The sequence below is a fragment of the Vipera ursinii genome (genome assembly GCF_947247035.1).
Source record: "Vipera ursinii genome assembly, chromosome: 2".
Lineage (NCBI taxonomy): Eukaryota > Metazoa > Chordata > Lepidosauria > Squamata > Viperidae > Vipera > Vipera ursinii.
Genome location: NC_139513.1, coordinates 88,139,591 through 88,157,527, shown reverse-complemented (window position 1 = coordinate 88,157,527; position 17,937 = coordinate 88,139,591). Strand labels below are relative to the sequence as shown.

The following is a 17,937-nucleotide window of genomic DNA, read 5'->3' as shown; positions in this document are numbered from 1 at the left end:
ATCAAAAAGAAATTTCATCAGGAACATTGAGTATATATAATAATTAAGACTATGCTTAGGTGAAGTTAGATTTAACTTCACAATCGAGGCTTTCCACTTTAAACATAGAATTAAATGTCAGAAGATCTGTTTCACAGAATAGCTTTCTCCCTAAGTATTTGACAAATGCTAACAGAATTATGGCAGTAATTATTTGCCTTCCTAATACATCAGATTACCAAATCTGATCCCTTAGATTTTGATTTTTATGTACTGTAATATGTTTCCTGAACTCAGTATTGTTTGGGTCCTTCAAAGGTTCAAAGAGACATAAAAGTTATTTTTTTATTAAATACAACATGATATGTGCTTGCAATACATTTTAAAGTCAATCATCTTCCAAACTTAGTTCACGAGTTTATTATGAAAAATGCTGCAACACCCTCCTGCAGCAACGTCTTACAGAAATAAATTGTTCTTTCAAAGTAATTCACTATGATGAACACATACATGGGACACTTTGTAGAGGAAAAGTGTGAGAGAAAAATGGGGTGGGAACAGAGTTCAGATGAAACAATAAGACAATTAAATTAAACTGTTTCCCTAAAAAACAAAATAAGAACACAAATAAGAAAAGTCAGTCTTGGTGCTTATTTAAAATGTTCATTAAGCTTCAATGATAGTTTGCTATTCTTATCTACAATCATGCTGGAAAGCTAAAGCTAAATGGAAAGTTACTTGTAATTCACGAAGTGTTTAAATGTCTACGTATTAATATTTGCAGTCTCTCAGAGAAAGCAAAAGTAACTACAAGTAGAACTATGCCAGAAACTGATCTCTTGACCAACAATGTTGCTTCAAGCATGCAATGAACTGGTTCATTCTAAAGTGGTCACAGTCGCTGACAGACAAGAGGCTTTGAATTTCAATATGGCACATCTTTTGGTCCATGTGAAAACAGGTTTGAATGTTAAAATGTTTTCTGACACTTTGGAGTTACTGTTGCTCTTCCCATGTTCCTTTAGGTCAACACATGGTTCATGGCAATACTGTACAAGTGGAAAATCTCATTACAGAAAGTAGTCTGGGGTGCGACGAGTAACATGTGGTTCACCTCTGCGTGGTGCCGGATCAAACTGCAAACTGGAAGAGAGAATTAGAATTTGTTGATCTCCTGATGTTTTTAAAATAACCTGTAATATATTTCATACTGTTTGAAATTTCAAAGAACACTTCAGGATAATTTCTTCAGAAGGACAGAGCAGCTTTCCTATAATGCCACTAATTGTGGCAATTTCCAAAGGAAGCTCTATTCAGGCACAGAAATAATGTCTTGTCATTCACCGAATTTACACAAAAAACAATTCAACCTATTTGTGTGAATCTTAGAAGTAAAAAGATTCCTCAACATACATAGTATTAATATTAACAGAAGCAAGTATTTCTTAACGTAACTTAGGTCTTAAACTTCAAAGAACTTATCCAGGAAAAATTTAACAAGGATTGCTGTTAAAATTTTACAGTAACTCATGAATCAATGAATACCCCCTGAAATATCCAAACAGAAATGTTTATTTTAAAACTATGCAAATTTAAAATAAATTTGATATTCCACAAATAATCTCTTCTGAAATACCTGGCAAGACCAGATCAAGCAACAGTGCATATTTATTTCAAGCACAGATGACTTTTTTTTCCCTTTTTTTTAGAAAGTTTTAACTAGGAAGTATAAATAGTGCACTTTGGTCACTCTCATAGAAATATTTTTAAAATACTTACAATGAGTATTTTAGAGTATCATCAAGCTCCATAATTGCAGCTTGGTTACCACAACGGTAACAATAATTTGGAGCACTAAAAATTGTTACTACATTCCGATCATGACACCAGTTGTATCCCTGAAAAAAGAAATTATGTAATTTTAATAAGAATCCCTTGCAGATAATATAAGCTGTAGTTATAATAAAATATATTGCTGTATTAAAATATATCAGGGTATGATCTGGGTTTGTTTTAAATATCTCAAAACAGTTGAGAGCAAGTCAAAACAAGCTTACCTCCATTACCAGCTGATGAGCCCTTGAAACCAATGTAAGACCATTAGCATGGTTGAAAGTTTCTGAAATATCTTGTCCAAAAGTATAGCCAGCTCCTCGAGGAGAAATACCCCAGCCACCCCGATCATCAGGATCTGACCACAGCAAATCACACATTGGACCCTAGGAAATATTTCAGCATTATGATTTAGCTAATACAACATAGGGAAACTTTCAAAATGCCAATTGGAGCGGCTAAATATTTTGGAATAGTATGCTTTTATCCCGTGCTGATGGTAAAAATTCCAGTAAAAAATACCAGAAATCCAGAATTTCTGTACTGCTACGTTCCCTACGCCTGGGCATTCTTCAGAATTCAATTACAGCTATTTTTCAGGTACAGCTGAATTCAACTAAAGCTAATTCTTGTGAACAATAATACTGTAAGACACAACAATACTGAAAGACATTGTGGCAATGAATGTACTTCTGGGGAGAAAAACCCGCCAGCATCTCCTTGCCCACACACGAGCCATCTATAGAAAGAAATTTCTTTCAGAATGGTGAAAATATAACTCAGAACAGTGAAAATTAGATAAACACTGTAAGTTTGAGTTGTGATTGCTGACACTTGCAGTCACTTTACCTAACTGGTTTACTTCTTCACTCCAAGGTAGTAAAAATGTTTTGAAATCTTTTTTTAAAAAAAACTTTTTTAAAAAAATGGGAGACCAGAGGGAACTAAAGATTATAAAGGAGAATACTCCAAGTCAACTCACAATTACAGAATTAAGAAAAATATCTTACCATTGGATATATTTAAAAATGAGGACCTAGAAATTAGTTGTAAGATTGTCTGCCTCTATAGTCAAACTGTATTTAAAATATGGTATGGAAGAGTGAATAAAAATTACAAAAGAAAAAATAATTAAAAGAGTACCATTAGACAGTAACATGCATAAACACAACTGAGAATTCAAATGGCATTAACTTACCTCATGTGGAACTTCTTGGAGACGATCAAGTGCTCTAATATGATCCAGTGTATCTATAGATGGAGAGAGGCCTCCATGTAGACAGAAAATCTGTGAAAGTTTTGAAAACTAGTATTAGAATAACTTTTTCTTAAATATCAAGAACTACAGTTAGCTGAACTTGTTTAATGAAAATTATAGATGATTTTAAAAGGAAAACATCTGATTAAAACATATTGGAACATTCACCCTATTTTGTATTTTTGTTGCTATTAACAAGAACTCATATTTTCAGCATACCTGTCCATCCACCAAAGCAGTAAGAGGAAGATAATCAAAAAGATCTGTGAAGTATTTCCAGACATTTGCATTTCCATATTTCCTTAAACACTCATCATAGAAACCATATACTTGGGTGATCTGCCTGCTTTCATGGTTCCCTCGAAGGATTGTGATGCGTTCACGGTAACGGACCTATAAAACAATGTAGTTAGTATAATCAGAGCAATTAAGAGCTTTTCATTTTACATTCCCTACCTTGACTTGTCCCCATCTCTATTAACATATATCTTCCCCTATCATTAATTACAGGTGTATGGAGAAAACATAATTTTCTAAACATCTCTTGAAATCAAATTTTAAATATCTGTATTCCTCCTACCCCAATTTGTTTAGATTGTTAGCATTGATATATAGGGGTGAGAGGGGAGACTATTGAATTTAAATTCAAGAGTAGAATCTTATCAGTCCTAGATCTCTTTTCCATCTTATTGAAATGGAGATACAAACTAAAGAAACGTGGGAGTTCTAGTTACAGGCAGTCCTCAACTTACAACAATTGAGCCCAAAATTTCTGTTGCTAAGCTGGACAGTTGTTAAGTCAATTTTGCACCATTTTATGACCTTTCTTGCCACAGCTGTTAAGTGAATCACTGTGGTTGTTAAGTTACTAACACGGTTGTTAAATGATTCTGGTTTCCCCATTGACTTTTCACGTCAGGTGGTCACAAAATGGGATCACATGACCTCAGGATACTGCAAGTATCATAAATGCGAGTCAGTTGCCAAGCGTCTGAATTTTGATCATGTGACCATGCTTGTAAATGTGAAAAATGGTCATAAGTCACTTTTTTCAATGCTATTGTAAAACTGAACTGTCACTAAATGAATGGTTGTAAGTCAAGGACTACCCGTATATCTAAGCATCTTATTTAGTATGTAGGAGTCTCTTTGAATTACACAATAATATAATTTTCTCCTGTACAATTTTTATTTTGTGCAGAATTTTCAACAGCATTACAATAATTCAGAACATAAACACAAAATAATAAAATTTCAAAATATTTGGAAGTAACCCCAAAATTTTCTGTATGCCTGCTATTTCTAATGCCAACATGTTTTAAATGTATTTTTATTACCTTAAGCGCTACCAGAAGTGTTACTGTTTCAACAGAGTAGTATCCCCTATCAACGTAGTCCCCCATAAACAAGTAATTTGTGTCTGGTGATTTGCCTCCAATTCTGAAAAGTTCCATGAGATCATGAAATTGTCCGTGGACGTCTCCACAAACTGTTACTGGACATCTTACTTCTTGAACATTGGATTCTTTTGTTAAGATTTCTTTAGCCTGCAACAGAGCAAAAAGTCAGCTTAACCTTAAGTAATTAATTAACATTTCAAAATGCCTAATAACGTATTTGACAAAATAGCATATGTATTATTTATTTCTGCTTCTGAAGAATATTTATCATACATACAAGCATACCGTAATTCATTTGGACTCCTAGCAGCAAAATACAAAAATGAAAACTAAAGAACAGCATAACATAAACATTATCCTTAAAATTTTCAAAGCCTTTCCCAAATTATTATAACGAGAGACAACAGCATAGGAGTATTGTACTGGTGACAGATTTTAAATGTTTCTCTGGTTAGTTCAGATGAAATGGATCCATCTAGATTTCTGGTGGAAATCTGTTCTAGAAGGTGGGTATTACTGCTGAGAACATTGGACTAGAGAGAGTACCAGATATTTTCTGAACAAACAGAAGCCCAGTCTTGCTAGGATTCAATTTTATCCTACTTTTACCCTTATCCAAATTCTACAACTTCCAGCACCAGGTCAGACCTTACCCTGCACTTGAATGCAGTTCTGAATACAGTGCATTCAGAAAGTATTCAGACCTTTTGACAATTTTGGTATGCTGCAGCCTGATTCTACAGTTGTTGAAATTCATTTATTTCAAAATCGAAAGATTAAATTCCCCCAATGATTGCCAGTTAGTTATATTTCTGTAAGTAATAGGGTCCTACCTGCAGACAACCCTAGCCATACAGAAAAAAAGATAAACATTAATGTGCTCACCAACTGTAAGACTTGTTCAAATCTCATGTGTCTGAATAACACTCAATTTCTTTCAGTTGATCTCCCCACTCAAATATATGAAAATATTAACAGTTTAAACCTATAGAAATAGCTGTTTATTAGAAAACAGAAGGTGATGCAATTTCAGAGAAGTTAGCATAAATGTCTGTCCCAAATACATGTACTTTCTTGACAAAATGAAATGGAACTGTTATTCTTTCTGGTGGAATAAAGCCTGGTGTATTTTAGATGAACATGTTCAAGTTTTTTGTGCAAACAGTGGCTCAAAAAAGGATGCACTTTTCTCCTTATTATGAGCATCCATGACAAATCCATACAAGAAAGATATAGCACCCTATACATTTGCCCCTGGGAAGGAGAATTATGAAACAGTACTAAATATGGGAATCCTTCAACATATTTCAACATTTTTTCCCCAAAGCAACGTAGCTAGAGAATGGTAAAAGTATTACTGTGATCAGAAGACAAATACCTCAAATACCCACATCTCCACCTCAGCAGTGTTCCCTATAAATAATAATAATTGCATGTGTAATCACTGCACTGTTACCTGACTTTGGTGGTATATTCAATTTGATAAATTACATATATAAACATTTCAAATGGTGTCTTCTTTTAGAAGAGCTAGAAATTATCATCTCCAAGGAAAAGGCTACCTACAGTATCCATATATATCAAAGTTCTGCTGCCAAACAGTGAAACATCTTCCGTAAATAAATAATTCAGAAATCTTTTCAGTTTGAAAATTACCAATTAAAAATCTGTTTGTTCCAGAGTTCGTAGTGAAACTTGTACCAGAGAAAAGATGTACATGTTTGTTCTGTTTCCCTCAAATTATTCAGAAAGAGAACCAAAGGAAGAAATGAGGCAAACTAAAAATAATCAGACATTGCCCATTTTACACTACTTTCATGAGTACTAAAAAGTTCTGCGGCCAATCTTCCCCATTGGCATAACATTTCATGTTTTCGCCACTGAATATTGCTACTCAACATGATCCGATATGAAGGAGACTTTGAGTTCAGCGTTGTAGCTGAAGTTATTACTTGTGAAACCCCAAAACCAAGTGCTATTAACAGTGCTGAGAATAATAAGAGAACTACTGTGAACCTTCTTTCCTCTTTTAAACCCAGCCAATCCTGAAGAATATTATTGTTGTCTGGGATAGCTTGCACTTTAATTGGTAGGCAACACAAAAGTATTGTTTTTGTATTAAGTCTTACATTTAACAGCATCCAGAAAGCTTTGAGAACTAATGAAGTCCGTTTTAGAATAAGAAATATATACCATATGCATCTAAGACCAGACATCTCTATAAGCACTCCGGTTTTAAAATGTGAAATCTGCTATTGTTTCATAGGCATTATGGCTTAATTCAAAGCCCTTTCTTTCAAATAATTTTCTGCCAACACATTAAAAAAATGAAAGCATTATTAAATACAAAGGTCATATTAACCAATGTTAGTAGTTAAACAAAAATCAGTATTGCAGATCAAAGTAAAATAAATTGAGCCACGCAAATGAAATTACTAACATAACAATTAAAATCACTTTTTAAGCTTAAAAAGCAAGCTCTTTGGTTTTTAACCAGCCCAATCAATAATAGTTTTGTTTAAAATGTAGAACAAGTGTGAAAGCAGAAATGTTTCAGCTTTCTCTTGAGTGCTGCTTAGTTTTTCTATTCTAGCATGCAATAAATACATGTCTGCATTCGAATAGAAAGAATCTTTTTAGGGCACAAAAACCAAGGGAGGCAATGGGCACATTTAAAATTCTGCAGAATGCCATGATATTTTCACAATATGACTATCATATTCAGGTTACCGTATTTTCTAGCGTATAAGACAACTTTTTAACCCATGAAAATCTTCTCAAAAGTCAGGGGTCGTCTTATACGCCGGGTGCTGAAACTTTAGGGACAGGGCTGGCTGGAAAACCTGGAGCGGATCTCCCATTTGGTCTGCGCAGGGAAAGCGGGACCAATTGGAGAAGAAGCTGCAGTCTGTGATTTTTTTACAGGCTGGGGTCTGGGCGTCTTTCCTTCTAAAGTTGAAGAGCAGCTGCAGTCTATCCCAACTTGAAAGGCAGGTGGGGAATGCAGCAGCCAGAGCAGCTGCTTAGCTCTAAGGACACATTTGACTCAGGAACTGGGCGGGCTGGATGGAAAACCTGGAGCGGATCTCCCATTTGGTCTGCGCAAGGAAAGCTTTAGAGTGAATTAGGAAAAGTTTAATCCACTTGCACTGTTTCATGTTTACATGTTTGATGACAGTCTTATGTTTATAAGTGACAGTTTTCCTACTAAGTACCTGCATGTCATAAGCATTTGAATTAAAATTACCATATTAAAATCAAATCTGATGTTTTTTAATTTTTATTTGGTGCGCGTTGGAAGAGGGGTAGTCTTATACGGCGAGTATAGCCCAAACCCTATAATTTAACAGGAAATGTAGGGGGTCATCTTATACGTCCAGTCGTCTTATACGCCAGAAAATACGGTACATGCATGGATTACCTGAATACAAACTGATACAGCTACTCTCTGGCACTCTTTAGACAAAGCCTGGCTCTATGATAGTATTAATTATGACTCGGAAATCTATGGAAGCTACTGTAATATAAAGAAAATCTGCAGCATTCAGACCAATAAACATTTATTTAATTATAACTAGGTCACAATTTCTTATCAGCTTCATTTGAAGACCCGTATTTCCAATTGCATAACAGAACCGTGAGAAGATGAAAATAGAATTATAGCTTAAGTAATAAAATAATGAAGAAGCAGCAGTTAACATTGCATTGCCAAAACAAAATAGCACTTTGGAAGTTTTCAATTCAGAGACCAATATTAGCATGCATGCAAAGCTGTTCATGTATGTCTATATGTTCCCACAAATATCAGTCCGAAATTAAATTACAGTGTTAGTTTTAAATATTTTTGGATATCTAAAAGTCAAGTGAATTATTCTTTGTTTAATATTACTAAGTATTACATTTCAAATAATTTTCTACAAGAGCTACATTGCCAACACCAGGTGTCTTAATACTGGCAGTAACTGATTTTTTTTAAAAAAGCTCATCAATGGTCTACTATACTGTTTGATTATGCTCAATGCTCTACCTATGATAGAAAGGAAGCAAATTCTATACCTGGATTAAAGTACCTCAATATAGATACTATTGGTTTTCTAAAACTTTAAAGAACGGCATACATACAAGAAAGCAAGTTCAGAAAAGCCAGACCCTGAATAAAAATTAGTATTTGCAGCAGTCTAAAAACAGTCGTTTCCCCAAATGTTTTTAATCTACAGGTAGTCTTCACCTGTAACGACTGGCAATTCCATTACTAAACAAGACAGTCATTAAGTGAATTGTCAAGTGACTTGACTCCGCTTAGTGATGGCATTTCTGACAATCCCAGTTGATGATGAATGAATCCTACCTGATCGTTAGGCAAGAAGCTATCTGGATTCAAGCCACTCTCGGGAGAAGGTAACAATTGCTTCTACTTCAACTCCTTCCATGCACCTATCTTCCCCCATACTGTTAGTGCCACCTGGGCATACTTTTATGCTACAGCAGCTTGGGTCTGATTTCTTAGGCCATCCAGGTCCTTCTTTTATGATAGAAAGAGCCAGGAGAGGTATGAAAGGTCAATAAGAGGAAAAAGGGCCCAGCTGCACAAAAGGGTCTCTTTTTTTCACATGCTGACCTTCTTTCCCAACCCATACAAGTCCTTCTTTTGTAAGTCCTTCTGGTCAGCTTGCAAGAGAAGGCCCGGCTGCACCTCTGAGAAAGGCGGCCCAGGCCAGTACAGTAGTGGCACACAGGTGGTAGGCAGGGCCAGGCAATGGGAGCAGCTGGTGGCAGTGAGTAAGCAGGTAGTTGAAAGGCAGTTGTAAATATGGGTGGGCCCAAATGTTCTTCACTGATTCCAAGGGCAATACAACAACCAGAATTTCAAGAACTTGTCATAAGTCCTTCATTCCATATCATCATAACCTCAAATGGCCACACAATCATCATTTTCAATGTTATGTGACAGTTTCCCAGCCAGTCTTGCAATCTCTCAGTTCTTCTCCCACCTAGCAACATTTAGCTGTGGAAAGGGAAGGGCCCTCACATACCATTCTTGGCCCAAGCCATACCTAGCACACTTTTCCTTATCTGTGCCACCCATTGATTCCCTGACCTGTGCTGCCCACCCACCTTCCCAAAACCACACAGCACCTCTTACATACCCCCATGAACCTTCCCTAACTTGCATGGCCCCTCTTGCATGGCCTCATGCACCTTTTCCTACCCACATTGCTTCCCCATACTGACTTTCACACAACCCCCAGCTACCCTTTCTGACCCACACTATTCTACTCCTGTGCCCTCCCCAATCCACTTTGCACCTCTGGCGCACAGCCACAAACCTTTTCCAATCCCCACAGTACCTCTCACACACTCAGATGTGAGATTTTATGATAGCCTGCCTCTTAAAAGCATTAAATCAAGACCTTGCGTAGTTTATTATCAACAGAATGAACAGATTCAATTTTACCACAATATTCTTCAAGCAGCCACTCAAACTGATTTAAGATTTTAAGCTAGAAGACAGAAACATTTGTGCCACCACAACCCCTGCATTCTCAGTAGGACCCACAATCATAAAAACTGGATTGTGAATAGAACTTTTTTGTATCCTTCCACTCCAGACACTATGCTGAATATATAAGCAAGAGGCTTGCAGAAGAACTAGATACCAAAACAAAGAATGGGAAGTTCAAGGCCTAAAATTTGAGCTCAATCTATTATAATGAAAAACAAGAAATTCAAGAAGAAACCAGCTTGGCTGCACAAAAATCTCCCTGACAAACTGAAAGACAAAAAGGACAAATACAAAAAATGGAAAGAGGGGCACATAACTAAGACCGATTATCAGCAGACAGCCAGAACATGCAAAGATGAAGTCATGAAAGCAAAGACTCAGAATGAACAAAGACGTGCAACAGAAATCATGGATAATAATAAAAAAAATCTTCCAACATACTAACAACAAGAAAAACATCAAGGAAACTGTAGGTCCACTCAAGAGAGAAGATGGCAAGGAAATAACAGGCAAGAGGGAGAAAGCAGAGCTGCTTAACTCATACTTTACATCAGTCTTCAAACAAAAAGAAACCATAGCCCAACATAAAAAAAAAACTACTGCAAAAGACAAATTGGAAACAAAAATCAAAATAAGCAAGAAAATGGTAAGAGAACACCTATCCAACCTTGACGAATATAAATCACCGGGCCCTGACAGATTGCATCCCAGAGTTCTGAAGGAGCTGGCAGGTGTTATCTCAGAACCATTGTACCATTTCTTTCAAAAATCTTGAAGCACTAAGGAAGTATCTGAGGATTGGAAAAGGGCTGATGTGGTTCCCATATTCAAGAAAGGCGGGGGGGGGGGGGAAATGGACCCAGGAAACTACAGACCAATCAGTTTAACATCAGTACCTGGGAAGATCCTAGAAAAGATACTCAAAAAAACAGATCTGCAAACAACTAGAAGCAAACAAAGTCATAAACAGTCATAACCAGCCAGCACGGGTTTGTTAAAAACAGATCCTGCCAAAGCAATCTTATTTCATTATTTGATAGTGACTAAACTAGTAGACCAGCAAAATACTGTGGACGTAATATACTTATGGTACATTTCAGTAAGGCATTTGATAAAGTAGATCACAACCTATTCCTTGGTAAGCTAGAAAAAGGTGGAATAGACAACATCACCACCAGATGGATCTGCAGCTGGCTGACAAATCATACTCAACGAGTAGTCCTCAACAGCACTACTTCCACATGGAGAGAAGTAAGCAGTGGGGTTACCACAAGTTTCTGTCTTAGGCCCAATACTCTTTAATATCTTCATCAATGACTTAGATGAGGGAATTGAAGGGGAACTCCTCAAATTTGCAGATGACACCAAACTGACAGGAGTAGCCAACAGCCCAGAAGACAAACTCAGGATCCAAAAAAGATATAGAAAAACATGAACAATGGGTCCTATCCAATGAGTTTCAATGTGGAGAAAAGCAAAGTGTTACATTTAGGCAGGAAAAATCAAAGGTACAAGTACAGATTGGGCAAGACATGGCTTAAAAACAGTAACTGAGAGAGGGACCTTGGAGTCGTAGTAGACAATCACTTGACATGAGCCAGTAGTGTGCAGCAGCAGCCAAAAAAGCTAATACAATCCTGGGTTGTATAAACAGAGGCATAGAATCAAGATCACGCGAAGTATTAGTACCGCTTTATAAAATGCTAGTAAGACCACACCTGGAATACTGCAGCCAATTTTCGTCACCATATCACAACATAACATACGAAGAACGGACCGACAGTTTGACACCCCTGCTCTAAGACCACCCTCACCAACAGTGACAGGCAAACCACTAGAATATAAACTGACAGCAAACACCACTCCTTACTAGCACTGATGAGGTTACCTAGTTCGGGTAATGAAATGCTGATCCAATTAATAACACCGAAAAACTCATTACTTCTGATGAGAAGTAAATACTATACACTCCGTTTCACCTGGTTTCTATTAGTACCTAATCCAATTCAGAACTAATTAACAACTGCATATTTACCTAGTACTGTTACTTATCTTCATATCTAAATTAAAGACATACCAGTACAGAAGCAGTAAGCTATTTTAATAGAAAAGAGAACCAGCATGGAGGAAATGAACCAACTATTATTTTCTTTATTAGCAACTTGTCAAGACAGGAAGAGGCAGTATAGTTCATTATATTTCCATGAAATTTAATTTTAATGTATGCCTATTAGTGCACATACAAGATGACAATAAAGGTATTACTCTATTTGCATTATCTGTATCAGTGGGGTAGTATTTATCATTAATATCAGAATTCAAGTGAAAAATTAAAATCTGTTTAATTTCCTTAGAACAAATCACTATTGTAACTTATATTTATCTTTTAATCCCTTTACCATAAATGTCTGGCTTTTTAGTATAAATAATTCTCCATGCTAAATTTTTTCTATTCCCTGTGTTTTGAACAAAACCTGCCACTTATATTTCTGTCTACAGAATAAAAAATTCTGAAGCGAAGTCCATTTTCTCTATCCAAAACTTTTTTTAAAAAAAAATTGACATTCTACCCTTCCTCCATAATTTGTAATAATCAAACTTTATTTCCTAGAGGATATTATACAGGAATGCTGCACTATGTGTTGAACACTAATAAGACTGAAATATCATCCGACAGCTTTAAGAACAAGATTTGCCAAAATATTTTTTTAATTTTTTTTTAAAAAGGTAACTCCAAGCAAAGGCCAGTGCAGAATGAACAGGACTATAGTCTCAGAAGTATGAATATCACTATAAAAGAAATACACAAAACTAGAGATGACTGCTAACCTTAACAAAAATCTTAGATCAACTAGGGTTTTCTATACGTATGCTATATTTTGTTCAGGTTTGACCAATATATCATTATGCATTCCTATTTTATTGGATAAACAATTCAGCTTTATAAAAAGCATTTCTTTAGTATAATTCAGTTCTGAATTTTTTAAAACATAAACTGGCAGGAACCTCTAACCTGTGTTTGGTATAATCTGAACAGCCCAAAGGAGTTAGTGAATTTTCCAATAACATTTAAAAGAATTTTAGGCAGTCAAGTTTGCAAAGCCACAAATTTTACCTGCTATTCTTATTGTATTAGGAAAAAAATTATGATGAATATATGACTTATTTCACTTATTCACGTAGGTATCACTGAACAAGCAGAAAAGCTTCCTGGTCTTATGCCATTCATATCTAATGTTAAAATCATGCTGGCCTTATAGCACAAATCACCACTATATTTATTTCTACAGTTTAACCTCTTGGATTACAGGTAGTCCTTGTTTAGCAATCACATTTGGAACCAGCATCTTTGTTGTTAAATAGAGCAATTCTTAAATAAAACCATGACTATGCTTTTCTCTGATTTGCACATCTACAAGAGTCGTAAATGTGAGAATTGGTTGTAAAGTTACTTTTCATCACTACTTTAACTGCAAACATTCACTAAAGGCAATCAATCACTAAACAAGAACAATCTTAATTTTTCTCTCCAAATTCTTTACTATCAAAGGTAGACTGCTCCAAGTATGGAAAGGAGTTTTTTGCAATATTTAACATCTAACTCTTTAGTAAAACTAGAAAAATAATACCTTCGAATACTAGTTAAAACCAGCATCTCATAATCTGAGATGCAAATTCAAGGTATATTAAGACCTTTGAATGTTTTCACAGATGGATACATAACGCAAAAACTACAAAGAAAGGATTGGCAACTTTAAAATAAATCCTCCATTACCTGTTTTCCTCATTCTTATTAATAACATGCCAATGTACTGGACAATCTCCAGCCTTCATCCCAAAATTTGTATATTTCAAAACTGAATTTCTACCATTTCTAAAGTACAGCCAGTCTCTGACTTACAATTGTAACAGAGCCTGCCTATCATTTTATAAGTTGTGATGGTCATAAAACCAACCACCCATGTGACCAACCCAATTTTACAACTTTTGCAGCAGTTGTTAAGCAAACCAATGGTTCATTATGGGCAGTTTTGTCAAAAACTGGAAGTAAATGCCAGTTTTGGGCAAACACCATAATAAAGTGTGGGCACATGACTGTTAGGATCGACAATTGCTGTAAATGCAGGCCAGTTGCTGAGCACGCAACATGCAGTTGCATGACGGAGGCAGCCATCAGAACTTTGGCACTGGGCTGTAAATATCCCCAGGGAGATTTTTGGTAACTACAAATGATTGCTGAGTAACATGTTTAGCATGTCAAGCAGGGGCGTCAAACTGCTGGCCCACGGGCCGGATGTGTCACAAGGAAACCGCGCCCACCCTATTGCCAGCAATGGGGAAAAAGCTCCAATATGTCGTGTGACATCACAAGTTTGACACGTCTGATGTAAAGTGAAAGAACTGAAAACATTTAACACTGCAGTAGTTGCACACCAGGCTACTTTAGTAAACTTATCAAGAAACTGAGCAGTAAATACAGACCTAATTGGTTTCCTGATAATGGACTTGGCTTGCAGGCTGCTAACTCAAACAATTAAATTTTGTTACCACAAAATTATTACAACTAAAACTGTACTTAAGTTTAAGTTCCTTCCATGGATTCCAATGAAACCTACGACTGAATGTCACACAAATGCTTTTTCAAAAGGCAACTAGACTTTTGAAACAAAGTCCAATTTGCCTTTTGAAAAAGCATTTTGGGGGCAACCATGACCTGGATGACGGAGAATCTCCATAGGCAACTACGACTGAGTACTTACAATAGTTTATTTAGTGACCATTTAAAGTTACAACAGCACTGAAAAAAGTGAGCTACAGCAGTTTTTCACTTATGACCATTGCAGCAGCCCCATGGTCACATGATTTACATTCAGATGCTTGATGACTGGTTCATATTTATGATGGTTACAGTGTCCTGGGGTCATGTGATGCCCTTTTGCAACCTTCTGACAAACAAAGCCAATGGGGAAGCCAGATTAACTTAACAACTGTATTACTAACAACTCTAACAACTTAACAACAGCAGTGATTCACTTACCAAATGTGGCAACAAAGGTCATAAAATGGGGCAAAACTCACTTAACAAATTTCTCACTTAGCAATGTACATTTTTGGCTCAATTGTGGTTGTAAGTCAAGGACTGCCTGTAGTTTATATAAAAAAATAACTGCCATTGAAGGTTAAATATTTTTTTAAAAACCTTATGAATCTAATGAAAATTACCAAATCAGTATTTAAGTCTCATCAGATATATAACCATAATCCTAAAATTAAACTTGAATTAAATAGTTATTTAATTAATTCGTATTTCATCTTTATTTTTGCAAATACTTCAAGGCAATGAACATACCCAACATCCCTTCCTCCTCTTACTTTCTCCACAACAACCCTGTGAGGTGGTTTGGGCTGAAATTGTGTGACATGTATAGACAAGACACAGGAGTCAATTTAGAAAAGGAAATACAACGTGCTGAGAAAAACTGTTCTTTCTCCTGCTGTCATTTAAATTTAAAGTAATGTTATTGTAATAAAATTATTTGAATACCATTCGTTAATGTAATTTAACAAATGGCAAATGCATCATTTAAAAAAAATCAATTGCATTTTAGCACGAAGGAATTTGACCACAAATGTTACAATCCAATTTAACTGATTCATCATTACATGCTACTGCAATACAAGAAAATGCTCCCTAGATCAGGGGTCTTCAAACTTGGCCCTTTTATGACTTGTGGACTTCAACTCCCAGAATTCCTCAGCCAGCAAAGCTGGCTGAGGAATTCTGGGAGTTGAGGTCCACAAGTCATAAAAGGGCCAAGTTTGAAGACCCCTGCCCTAGATTCCAGGGCGATTCACTCCCGCCCCCCATGCTTCTCCCATTATTCCAACAATGCTTTTCTACGTGTTTATTCAGAAGTAAGGTCGATTAAGTTCAAGTGGAATACAATACCAAGGAAGCGTTGTAAAAATTACAACCAACGATCATTCCGACCGCATAAATTAACGCTGAACCCTCTCGATCCAAGGTTGGAGCTGCCGAGAGCGCCTTTAGAACAAAATACATTTGGCTCCTCGCCGGCATCTTATTAAACCTTTCCTTCTCCATCGCTCGCCCGTGGAGCAAAACCCGCCCGACGAAGCACAAGGGACTTCCTAGCGGCATTATTTTCGGAGAAAGGCGCCATTTTAAGAGCTAGTGAGGGGGGGAGGAGGAGGAAGCGGGCGATGCGACAGGGGGCGCCGGGTCGGCGGGGGGAAGCGATCCACTGAGCCACACGGGCTACTCCGCGAGTAAAGGCCTCGGCGGTGCCCCGCGGGGCCTGTAGAATGGGCAGCCTGGCCGCCAGGAGCCCCGTTTCTCTACACCGCACCTGACGGGGACACACCCCGCTCTGCCTTCCCTGGGTAGATAGATGTACTCCCGCTTCCGCCGCCGCCGCCGCTTCTCCTTTCATGCCGGCGGGACGGCGCCCCTTGCGGTGGCTCTGAAGTCCGCGCTCGTCCCAGCGCCTTCCCGGCCCGCACCCGCTTCCCACATCTCAGCGAAGCCCTCCGCGATCAATGGCCCCGCCGCCATCCCCGATCCCCCTTCCGGACCTTGCCGGATCGCCGGCGCCTTCCTACCGAGGCTCCTCTCCCCAATTGTCGGGTGGGGGGGGCTCTTCGCTTTCCCACCACCCCCACCCCCGACACGTATTTCTCTTCTCTCCCCCCTCCCCCTCCGCCACAGCGGGGTCTGGGGGTCTTCCCCCCGCTTCCCGCGGGATCGCCACCGGCTGCCCACCTTCTCGCACAGGCTCTTCACTTGCCCTTCCGAGAGCTGCTTGCATTCGTTCAGCTGCTCGACCCACTGGTCGAGCTCCTTCGTGAAGACCTTCTCTTCCATCGTCGCCGCCGCTGCCTGCCTGCCTGCCTTCTTCGCTCCCTCGCCGGCACCCACCACCCCTGCCCCACCTCCGCCCACCCTTCTCCCTCCCCCTCGCGGAGATTAGGGGAGGCTGCTACTCGTCGGGAAGAAGTGAGGGCTGGACGGAGGAGGAGGAGGAGGAGGAGGAGAGAGACATGCACAGCGGAATCTCTCCCTCCCGGGCGACGGGGAGCGGCGGCAGCGGCTGCTTCTCCACGCTCGCCGATCCGGTCCGCTCTCCGTGTAATGGCTGCCGCGCCTTGACGTCACCCCCACACTTCCCACCCTCCTTAGACCAGCTCAGGCGCACCAGACGGCGCACATGCGTCCTTACAGTCAAATGGGTGGTTCTGCCCTAAGCGCCCCACAGGAAGCCTCTTCGAGCATGCGCACAAGCCCCGTGCGCGGCGGCGCAGCGATGTTTCAATGAGTTCCTCCGCGCGTTCGAGAGAGTGGGGTAAGATTCCAGGGAGGGGAGGGGAGCGGAGCGGAGGGGGTGGGTTGCGTCCTGGTCGCGTGCCAAGAAAGGTAACTCTTCTTTGACATAAATCAAACGTACGGGAATCGCAGTTTAGGTATAGAAAGGGAGGTTCATTCTAATTCTTGCAAAAAGTTCGAGTCAAGTTTGGAGGGAGATGCTTTTTGCAAGATGCTATATTTCTCTTCTATGTCGTGCCCGTATCTCAACTTCAGAAATCTGACTCGTCCCCGGCAATTTTCTTTCTGTGCCATTTCGGTAGATACTTTTCACTAAAGGCAGGAGACACTGAATGAAGCTGAAGCGGAAAAAGCCTGCAGTTTAGCGCAGCGTTTTCCAACCTTAGGAACTTGAAGATCCGTGGACTTCAACTCCCAGAATTCCCCAGCCAGCTACGCTGGCTGGGGAATTCTGGGAGTTGAAGTCCACGCATCTTCAAGTTCCTAAGGTTGGGAAACGCTGGTTTAGCGGACGGCGTCAGGTCGAAGAGAAAAACCTCGCAAACCCATTTCCCAAATGGATAGATGTCAACGTAATAAAAATTATATCCAAGATATATCTGCTACATTGAAATTGATG

General features: G+C 38.6%; 1 protein-coding gene across 1 annotated transcript; it reads right to left on the bottom strand.

Annotated features, from left to right (window-relative positions):
• Positions 1 to 310: 310 nt before the first annotated feature.
• PPP2CA (protein phosphatase 2 catalytic subunit alpha) lies at positions 311 to 17,137 on the bottom strand. Its single transcript, XM_083350902.1, has 7 exons — positions 16,758 to 17,137; positions 4,408 to 4,617; positions 3,290 to 3,463; positions 3,011 to 3,100; positions 2,037 to 2,198; positions 1,759 to 1,877; positions 311 to 1,122 (listed from the first exon to the last, which is right to left on the bottom strand). Exons 1-7 carry the CDS (start codon positions 16,857 to 16,859, stop codon positions 1,050 to 1,052), a joined length of 930 nt encoding a protein of 309 aa, XP_083207028.1. The 5' UTR covers positions 16,860 to 17,137; the 3' UTR covers positions 311 to 1,049.
• Positions 17,138 to 17,937: the final 800 nt, after the last annotated feature.

Excerpts from the sequence above, each read along its gene's own strand:
- PPP2CA (XM_083350902.1), bottom strand. The coding sequence starts at position 16,859 with ATGGAAGAGAAGGTCTTCACGAAGGAGCTCGACCAGTGGGTCGAGCAG. Across the intron at positions 4,618-16,757 it reads TGAAGAGCCTGTGCGAGAAG|GCTAAAGAAATCTTAACAAA; the intron begins GTGGGCAGCCGG and ends GCTCTGTTGCAG. Across the intron at positions 1,878-2,036 it reads CTCATCAGCTGGTAATGGAG|GGATACAACTGGTGTCATGA; the intron begins GTAAGCTTGTTT and ends TTCTTTTTTCAG.